The sequence below is a fragment of the Trachinotus anak genome, unplaced genomic scaffold, assembly GCF_046630095.1.
Source record: "Trachinotus anak isolate AG129_WGS33_773 ecotype Australia unplaced genomic scaffold, CSIRO_AGI_Tana_v1 ptg000004l, whole genome shotgun sequence".
In the NCBI taxonomy this organism is placed as follows: Eukaryota; Metazoa; Chordata; class Actinopteri; order Carangiformes; family Carangidae; genus Trachinotus; species Trachinotus anak.
The window spans coordinates 9,050,562-9,060,938 of NW_027273855.1; the positions used below are offsets into that span (position 1 = coordinate 9,050,562).

Sequence of the window (10,377 nt, forward strand, 5' to 3'; positions counted from 1 at the left end):
GAGCTGGACAATACTGCCAAAAATAAGATGGCGAACTTTTGACTCTGTACTTAAGCACTGATAATGTGCAGATATTATACAATATTAAACCTAAGGAGAGGGAAATTTGGTGTCTGAAAAATAACATTAATAATAGTGGAGCAAGTAGAGGCATTTGTCATTCTTTTAATTCAGCTGCATCATAGTGTGTGTCTTAAAAGTATGAGTTACTGGGTTTGTGATGAGAAGTTTGGGTCATACTGTAGACAATTCTTTATTCAAATTCCACATGTTCATAATTCCAAGACAGGTGAATCTTGTTTGTTCCAATCAAATGCAATTATTGTGTATCCATGTGTGACAGGTTTATTTACACAGCTTTTAACATCCATAAACATGGGACAATTGGATTAATATTTACAGAATATTAAAAAGTTAATTCCCCCTCCTATTAAAGGCTGTTCAAAAGTTACAAATCAATCACAACCTCTGGGTTTTTAATGCAAGAACCAACTAACACAATGACTAAAAAGAAAGGATGTTTGGTGTTAAGAGTGCTATAACCAACAAAGTGATTCTGTCAGTATATTTTCTCATTATGCACAGATTGCTTCTAACAAAACACTGAGTCAAGATCAAGAGTTTTTCTGGTTGTTTAAGTTGTTTTGGGGTAAAGTCTTACTTCCTTTTCCATGTATATGATAAACTCCAGAATATCTGGTGTCTGCAATGGTTAGCGACATCACCTCACAGGGAAAAGGTTCTGGGTTTGAACCCCGGGCCTGGGGACTTTCTGTGTGGAGTTTGCATGTTCTCCCTGTGTTTGAGTGGGTTACCTTCGGGTACCCCAGCTTCCTCCCACAGTCCAAAGAAATGCACATGAAGTTCATTTGTTACTCTAAATTGCCTGAAGGTGTGAATGTGAGTGTGAATGGTTGTTTGTCTCAATATGTCAGCCCGGCATCCTGTCCAGGGTTTACCCTGCCCTCACCTAATTTCAGCTGGGATTAGCTCCAACCCCCGTGACCCGGTTCGATTCAGTGTTATAGATGGACACATGGATGGATGGGACATCTGGTGTCTGTATCTTCTTACACAAGACACACAATGTGTGTTACTGTTTTTAAAGGAGCTTCAAAGCAAGGTTTTTACCCCTCACCAGACAAAGGCAGCTCTCTCACGGAGCATTCGGATACCAAAACGCTGCCACTCCCTCTGGTGGATCCACATCTCCTGGGCGGTGTCCAGACATGCCAGCACTGCTCCCCCCTTCCACGATATCAGACGAGGATCCATGTCCTGGAGTACATTGCACATCAATGTACAGAACATTAGAGGAGCTGTGTATAGCATTATTCTGCCAGTTTCTCTCGTACGTATTAACATTATGTTGTGTAGCACTCATGGTACTATTTAGAAACAAGGACAACTGAACACCATGCTACTCTGCCTGGATTCCATATCTACATCTAAGACTACGTACGACGAACTCCAGGTTACCTTTGGCCGTGTGATAACTTCCACGTTGTCTACCAGCCTTCTGAAGGAGGGAGGCATCTTGTTGATTATGCGGTGCAGCAGAAACTCCTGAGCACCGTGAAACATGAGGCCCCCTCCCACAACCAGTATGGAGCTGTACATCTTTCGTTTGGTTTCGTCTGATGCTGTAACAAAACAAGATGAGGTAAAACAAGATGTTATAAGCATTGACAAACATCTATCCTCAATAAGCCTGTGAATATTCTCATTTGTCCAGGTCATAGTATCTCAAAGGAGTTTTAAATCGAAAGCAACTGGACTTGGTTATTTGTCTAGGAAGACATTTCACCTCTCATCCAAGAGGCTTCATCAGTTCCTTCTCGCACCTGACCAGGCTGGGACTGGTCCAACTATCTGGTATGGAGACCCAGGTATTTAACCTCAGGGAGGGGCTTTCACAAGGCTGATGATGTCATTGGTTCCCTTTGTGCTCCATGTGCCAACGACAGTCGTTAGACTGACTGTCTTGGTGGAGAGTTGGTTTCGACTTCGTTAGAGCCCTATTGTGTTATAACGACAGTCGTTGGAGTCACATGCCACTTGTGAACAGTTGTTTCTCTTAGAGGTTAAATTGTTGAATTTCCTGGGAAGGGATGAAAGGGCAGCATTGTAAATTGGAGATAGGTGGTGTCTGAGTCCTCCTCCCCTGTTGAGGGATGGTTTCTCTACTTTCACATAGATGGCTTCTTTCACTCCTCTTTCGAACCACCTGTCCTCCCTGTCCAGGATGTGAACCTTGCTGTCCTCAAAGGAGTGGGCTTTCTCCTTAAGATGTAAGTGGACAGCAGAGTCCAAGCCTGAGGAGTTAGCTCTCCTGTGTTGGGCCATGCGTTTATGCAGTGGTTGTTTCGTTTCTCCAATGTAGAGGTCTTAGCATTGGACTGCATACACCAGGTTGCTTTTTTGGGTGTGTGGTGTTCTGTCCTTGGGGTGTACCAGTTTCTGTCTGAGTGTGTTATCTCAGATATGTGGACGACTGGTACTCCACCAAGACAGTCACTCTAACGACTGTCGTTGGCACATGGAGCACAAAGGGAACCAATGACATCATCAGCGTTGTGAAAGCCCCTCCCTGAGGTTAAATACCTGGGTCTCCACACCAGATAGTTGGACCAGTCCCAGCCTGGTCAGGTGCAAGAAGGAACTGATGAAGCCTCTTGGATGAGAGGTGAAACGTCTTCCTAGACAAATAACCAAGTCCAGTTGCTTTCGATTTAAAACTCCTTTGAGATCTATCCTCAATCTTTATTTTTTACTTCCTTACAAATGAAATAAAAAGATACCATTATTGTATGACAATGTTTCATATAGTTTTTTCTTACATAATTCCTTACTACTTTCTATTTTTATTTCTCCTTTGAGTAATGCAATTTTTCATTGTTGACCACTTAGTCCTTTCTTCCCTTCACCCTCTGTCCTTCCTTACCACAGCAGTCGATGCTATGCATGATGGCCTTATCCAGGCCCAGTGCTTTGCTCTCAAACTGGCTCATGATTGCAGTCTTCCTGGAGAGGTGAGCAGATAGGGGCTCGTCAACCTCTCCTGCCCCCATCAAGCACTCCCCCTGGCCAGGCCCAAGCTCCATCTCCCCCTGCATCCCTCCTGCATTGCCACCACTCCCACAACCCCTGGGCAGGTCAGAGAGCTCTCCAGTACCTCCCTGACTGCCCATCTCACCATCCAGAGCTCCCCCTAATCTGGAGATAGCCTTCCGATCTGCAGCAGATTTGGAGGACTGTTTGAAAAACAATGGAAGAATAAGCACAAAAGGACAAGAAGCAGAGGGAATCTATCTGAAGATGTCAGACTGAATTCAAAGTGTGAGATATGTGCATATCTGTGAGTGTGTGAGTGTGTGTGGTGTTACCTGGTCCTGTTTGCTCTGTGTGGCCAGCAGGTAGTGTTCATCATGAGGATCCTCTGAGTCACCTTGGGAACGGTACTGGAGTGATGTCATCTTCTGACCTACAATGCCAAACGTGGTTGGATAGAAAAGTCCCATAGGTGCCTAACTCATGTACACACACGAGCCAGAAAACAAAGGATGAGAAAGACAAACATAGCCAATAGATGAAGAATAATTCCAGTCCACAAGCTGGAGACAAAACAGTGTAAACAGCATTTCAGCAACAATCTTAAATCAGCTTAGTTTATTATTACCATTTAAAGTATGTACCTGTAATTTTTCATCCCCTAGTCGAACCTGGTAGAGCAGAGCTGGAGCTTCTGGGAAACGTGTCTGGAATTCATGATCTTGTAGTCCTGATATGTCCTGTTGAGTAGAAGCATAAGAAAGACACATTTTGAAATTAATCTGAATAATCGCATTAATCTGATTTCTCTCTTCTATTCTTTATAACAACCATGGTTGTTTAACCAGAAACAAAGGAGCTCACGCTTTATTCAAACTGATAAACATACAAGGTCTAGTTCCCCAACACTCCCTCTAAACAAAAAGACACAGACCCGACTCGCCTGACAAAAAAACACACTTGGTCTAGATGGCAGAATTTCTCTTTTAGATGTTGCAGTAGCTGACAGTCCAGTCTGCTGGACAGCTGACAGTCTCTGTAGGGAAACCCTGCCCTCTGCAGGAGCCAGAAGAAAGTACGGGTCACATCAGAACCGCCGTAAGCCAAACACAACCTGTGGGGCCAAACAAATAGATGGAACATTCACTGTAATACAGATACAAAATGCAGCACTAAAAACAAGACATCAACACAAATCTACCAGAAACATTATTATGTTTATCAAATACTCGCTTTTCATCCAATGTATGTTACTGTTCTGCGGTATAAAGGGAATCCATTATCTAACATGATAAATTATTTTTTTCATGGACATGAATTAAGTTTTTTTCAGACAGACCTGGAGTTCCGGTGGGACACTCCGTCCTCTACACAGCAGAGACTGGCCTTCTGGTCTCCCACATCTACGACACAAGCACTGCTTAACCCACTGCCAAATGTAGCACACACCGACTCCTGGTGCACAATGACTGCTGTAAACACACACACACACACACACACACACACACACACACACACACACACACACACAACAGGACAGAATTTAAGTTGAGGGCAGGAGAAAAAAAAGAGATTGGATGCTTATGAGTAACTGTATTTTTTTGTCTTGTGTGTGTAATACCTGAGAAGCCCATATTAAGCAGCAGCATGTTGACAACTTCCTTTATATGCTGCCTGTTGTAGATGTCGGGGACCAATAATACACATCTGTAATACTGGCAATCAGTGCAAAAGTGAAGAGTTAATGTGAGAAGAAAAGGGTTTCTACAATCAGCATACTTTCATCTCATTTTCAAGGTTTACAGAGTACAATTTTTGTTTTGTTTTTTCTAATTCAACTCTCTTTTAATTAACGCTTCAGTTTGTTAATGAGGACCCATACATTTTTGAGCTGAGTCTTGCTATTTCATCTTTGCTCTTTAACTTACTTTGCAAGATGCTTCTGTAGATGTGCTTCTAGGTAATGCTAAACATTTTATACCTGCTAATCTGGTCCTTTTCATGTATTTTTGTATGTCTTGATGTTCCAAATGTTGTGCCTTTTAGCTGATCACATTGAATGAACTTTCACATACAGTGCTAAATAAAACAATTTAATAATTCTATAGTTATAAGTCTTCTTGTAACTGTCTTCTTTCAACATTTATTGTTTTCTTGTTTCAACATGTTGCTGACCACTTTCAACTTTGCCCCACAGAGGAAAATGATATAAGGAGGATGACGTTTCTCCTACCTTTAAATCTTTGAGGGGGATCTCAAGATGCTTTTTAATGACATGGCTCCAAATCGTCTCAAGGTCAACCAGGACAGCAGTCAGTGAGCCTCCAGGATTGGGGTGCACATTGAGCTGACCTCTGACTACAGGCCAGTGGATGCTGTAACAGTCGGATGGATTCACATAAAGAGCCTGCATGTTGTCAGGATGGAAAAGTGAGTGGGGAGAGAGAAAATTGAAGAAAAATTGATAAAACAGACAAAGACCTATGGTAAATTGTTTTAGGTGTCTTATTTCATTTGCATTAAAGGAGCAAGAACCTCATTCAGACACATGCACTCACTTCCTCTCCCACCAGATAAGGAGGATGGTGAGCTGTGTTGGTCCACTTCACCCTGGAGCTGGTGTCTAGTACTGCTGGACGGACCTGACAATTATACGCTCTGGCCTACAAACAAACACATAGATTCTTCTGTAAATTTTTGTGCATGTGAGCATGTACCACATGCACTAATGTAAAAACAAGATACATTTGTATACTTTAAATCAGTCCTTTCTCAGTCACTGTAGCACCTTTCGTACAGGAAATGCAGTTTAAATACTATGCATTTCTGTCATTTCTCTCCAGCATGGAATGGACTCACTTTGCTTGTGTGGATACTCAGTTCACAATACACTCACCTGTTCAGCAGACACAGGAGTTCTCCGCACTCCGTTTGACATCTTCTTAGACCAGATGGCCTGGTCGACCATTTTAAGCCCATTCTGCCTCTGCTCTTTACTTTCTGGTTTCTGACAGACAGCACGAAGAGGGAATGGGGGTAAATGAGAGACTACACATATATGAAATTGACTTGAACAGTGGAGTAAAACACAGGCTGTATCTGGTGACTGTATGAATGACGTACATTTAGACCTTCTCTCAACAGCAAGGCATCTTCATATCTAGGCTGTCCACTTTGCTTGTGTCTGCGTGCAATCACATGTGGGACTGTCACTGGAAGAGTGTCTGTTGCTCGGCCAATACGGAGTGTCCTTGAACCAGGGTGGATGACAACAACAAAACTGCTCTGTATTTGCTGTAAAAGAGGGAAAATATATATGCAAAACAGAAGACAGAGTACACTACGTAGTCAAAAGTATGTGGATGCCTGAATATTACACTTATATGTATGATTGTTGAACATTTCATTCGTAAACGACAGGCATTAATGTGCTGCTACAACAACCTCCACTCTTCTGGAAAGACTTATCACTGGATTTTGAAATCTGGCTGCATTATTTTGTTCCCATTTATCCACAGTGAGGTTGAGCACTGATGCTATGTGATAATGTGGTGTTTAGTTCAGTTGGTAGAGCACCCGCCCCATGTGTTGAGGCTATAGTCCTTGCTGCAGGTGGCCCCGGTTCGAATCCCGTGCCGGGTGGCCCTCTCCTGCGTGTCATTCCCCCTCTCTCCGCCTCCCCATTTCCTGTGTCTCTCAACTGCCCTATCCAATAAAGGCATGAAAAAGCCAAAAAAATAATATTAAAAAAAAAAAAATTAAACACAGCTCACTCTTCTCTCCTAGGCCGCGTTCAGACTGCAGGCGAATCTGATTCAAATCAGTTTCCTACTCAAATCCAATTTTTAGGGCTGACTGTAGCAAGTGTCCAAATCGGATATGGCTCTGTTCAGACTGTGCCACATTATTGACTGATCTGACAGGTTGCTGTAGTAACGGAGTGTCTGACGTCATATAATTGCGACAGCGACAACAACAAACATGATGGAGGCAGGTCACCTCAGTATATTGGCCTTATCACTGTCCAGTAGAGGTGCAGAACATCTCAGACGCACTAGACATTTGCAACGCCGCAGGAGGCTGGTAGGATTATACACAACAATGCTTCGTGCTGCACTCACTGCCGGAGTTTCTGTGCAGCGACGAGTGTGGTGCCACCCGAGGAGCTGGGTCTGGCGTCGCGTAGAGTGACGTCACGGACAGTCAAAACTGATCTGAGTGTTTGGAGCTGTTCAGACTGAGACGCATCTGTCCAAATGCGATCTGAAACTACCTCCCGAAGGTGGTTTCGATTTGGTTTCCAAAAATCGGATTCCATTTGATTTGTGACTGTTCAGACTTCAAAAGAGCCATCCAGTTCCAATCTGGATGGGCTAAAAATCGGATTTTGGCTGGCAGTCTGAACGCGGCCCTAGTCTCTGTGTGTTCTGTGGTCCTGTGATGACATCACTCCGAACAGAAGGACAAACTCGTCTGGTAGTGTAAAAGAGGGCAATCGCCTCTTTTTTCCCTTCTTTTTTCTAGCGGATTTACTCGCTTAAAAAAAACAAACAAATAAAAACAACAACAACAAAAAACAAACACTATTACACTCGCAAACCTTTGAGTGAAAAGTATTAGAGGTTGAAAAATCTCCGGAGCAGCACTGTCACTGTCTTCCGACATGCTTTGACTCACACATAAACACGTTGCTTCGGAGACTGTTGCTGGTTGATGCTACAGAACCTAACGTGAGTTAAATTAGCCTACGGTAACAAACGGTTATTGTGATAATTAAAATTTGAACAGTAATACTAACCGTCGGCCATTTTAATGTAATTTAGCGTCAAACCACGTCAACTGTTTCTTCTCTAACAGTGACTACTGAGCTGTCGTATGTGTTAAATAAAGCTTCTTTGCAAAGAATTTGCCTCGATTACTTCGAATTTCTCAGGGAATCGTTTCAGCCCTAATTAAGAATAAAATTATTCTCAAACCATGAAAGCTCAACACAAAAAGTACACAACAGTATGTGAGACCACATAGAAAATATTATGATTAATATTAGAGCTGAATTGATTGTGTGATTAAACATTTTCTAAATGAACAGAAAAGTTAATAAATGACAAAGCAAAGTCTAATAACGTCTTTTTAGCATGTTATGTAAACTCAACACTTTGGAGGTTTCCAGCGGGTGTTAAAATTAAGTATCTGAAGACACTGGGCCTATTGTAACTTTCAATGGGCTTTGACGGGACCTTTGACATTTTGTTGGGAGTACCATAAACCAAAAGACAATAAACATTTTAACCAATAATGAAAATAATCAAATAATCCAGCAAACTAAATTTCTCCCCCGGTTGAGTAACAGAACAGACATTGAGCGCCTTGTAGTCCAGAAGGGATATCTGTGCCCCCGAACGCTGACTTTACTGAATTATGGATATTAAGATCAGTTAATTCGGCACCAGACAACAGTAAAAACACCAGGCTGTCCAACTCACGTCTTGCATTGGCTCTAGGATGGCCGGAGGAGCGATGGGTCTTTTCACGCCGCGCTGTTGCTCCTTCTCTTTCTCTTTCTCTCGCTCCTTTTCTTTCTCCTTCCCATTGTCCTGCTCTTTCTCAGCCTGAGTCATGGTCACCTTTTAATCCAAGCGTCTAAATATTAAGAAACAGCCAGTCGCCACATTCTCGTGCTCGTAAAGTACTACTTCCTCAAATGAGGACCTCCTTCTTCTTCTATCGTTGTTTTATATTTTTCTTCTTTTTATTTTACGGTGGTTGGCATCCTGCTTATTGGCGCATTACCGCCACCTTCTGCTCCGGAGTGTGGATCGAACCAAGGTTATTCGGTTATTCCCATAGACTGTATATAAAAAGGTTATTCCCCATGGTCTCTGTAGCTCTCTGGGCTCCACACATGGATGTATTATAATTAGGGCTGTCAATCGATTAAAATATTTAATCACGATTAATCGCATGAGTGATCATAGTTAATCATGATTAATTGCATATTTTTAATCTGTTCTAAATGTACCTTAAACTGATTTTTTTCAAATTGTAATACTCTTTTCAACATGAGAATAGACAAATGCTTGCTTTATGCAAAAAAAATCATGTTTATTTATTGCTACAATGAGAAATACTCTCAGTTCAAGTAACTAACATGTGCAAACTGCATTGTAAAACAAGATGCTGAAATAAACTAAAACAAAAGCCCAAGAAAAAAAATTACAAATGAGCATACCAATTTACTAACTGTAACATTATAGTAATGTGGTATTTGAGACTAGACGTACTCCGGTGGTACGTAAATTCACCGCGACAATAAATACAAATTACTTTTGTCCTGTCAAGAGAGCCATCTGGCAAGACTTTGAAGCTGAACTTGCCATTCAAAATATCTTTTTTATCCATTACTGCTCACGACGGCATCGACCCATGGATGTATTATAAGACCTTATTCTTATACCTTGTTCTTATAATACATCCATGATCCATGCATCGACCTCGGTGCATTGCTTCCTGATTTCCCGAGCTACGGAGTGGCCCGAGGTTCAAATCACAAGCGTTAATCACGTTAAAAAAATTACTCCCGTTAAAGGCATGTTACGTTAACGCGTTAACTTTGACAGCCTTAATTATAATACATCCATGGCGTAGTGTTTTCGTCCTGGCGTTTTCCACATACCGTTACACAGACCTTCCATCGTGTTTTCAGTTCGTGAAAATTAGTTTTAACTTTTTGTTCGCCTAAAATGTCAGCGTTGTTTAGCGTCTGGTTGAACCAAAAGACACTCTAAGGAATCGGCTGATTTATTATTTATACGGTAAGTACACTTTATTTTTAGCTTAAGCGTGTTTTCGCTAGCCAAAATTAGCATCCCAATTTCCAATTGATATCGCAGTGTAGATAAATTACAGATGCACCTTGCTAACTCAGCTAGCTAGCAAGCGCTAGCTGGCTAACTGGCTCCGCCGGGATGGTGACTTGTGTTTACTCTAGAGGTGTTAATACATGTTTGAATATGATGTCAAACGCCCAACTAAAATGTGCATATAACTAATGTTAAGGTACCGACGTTATTATAGTGTTTCTGGAACACAAGGTCCAGTCGAAGTGTACTGCGTTAGTGTCTTGGGCTCATATTGTGCTCCATTAATGCTATTAAAGTTCTTAAAATGTCAGTTTGGATGTTGTGAAAGTTCGGGTTAACTTAACCTTAACGTAATTTAAATGTGGTTAACATGTAGACTGTAAATTATGCTGGTTTACCGGATCTGTCCTTTTTATTCGACCCAGATATTCTTATAACTGGACAATCAGATATGCTCATAATTTGA

At 41.8% G+C, this 10,377-nt stretch overlaps 1 protein-coding gene across 5 annotated transcripts; it reads right to left on the reverse strand.

Annotated features, from left to right (window-relative positions):
- Positions 1–228: 228 nt before the first annotated feature.
- On the reverse strand, positions 229–9,109 carry LOC139620268 (actin-related protein 8-like). 5 transcript variants are annotated; one of them, XM_071475623.1, is made up of 13 exons: positions 8,535–9,109; positions 6,175–6,345; positions 5,948–6,058; positions 5,610–5,714; positions 5,285–5,458; positions 4,673–4,766; positions 4,391–4,454; positions 4,012–4,165; positions 3,696–3,791; positions 3,387–3,527; positions 2,945–3,308; positions 1,480–1,643; positions 229–1,278 (listed from the first exon to the last, which is right to left on the reverse strand). In XM_071475623.1, exons 1-13 carry the CDS (start codon positions 8,667–8,669, stop codon positions 1,135–1,137), a joined length of 1,917 nt encoding a protein of 638 aa, XP_071331724.1. In that variant the 5' UTR covers positions 8,670–9,109; the 3' UTR covers positions 229–1,134. The 5 variants fall into 5 exon arrangements, with proteins under 5 accessions (XP_071331724.1, XP_071331721.1, XP_071331722.1 ...); XM_071475620.1 differs by having other exon boundaries at positions 4,391–4,523; positions 8,535–9,100; XM_071475621.1 differs by having other exon boundaries at positions 2,945–3,254; positions 4,391–4,523; positions 8,535–9,087.
- Positions 9,110–10,377: the final 1,268 nt, after the last annotated feature.

Coding starts and splice junctions, on each gene's coding strand:
- LOC139620268 (XM_071475620.1), bottom strand. CDS start 8,669: ATGACTCAGGCTGAGAAAGAGCAGGACAATGGGAAGGAGAAAGAAAAG. Junction 6,346..8,534: donor TCCTAGAGCCAATGCAAGAC/GTGAGTTGGACA, acceptor CCTCTTTTACAG/CAAATACAGAGCAGTTTTGT. Junction 4,166..4,390: donor GTGTCCCACCGGAACTCCAG/GTCTGTCTGAAA, acceptor TTGGCCCCACAG/GTTGTGTTTGGCTTACGGCG.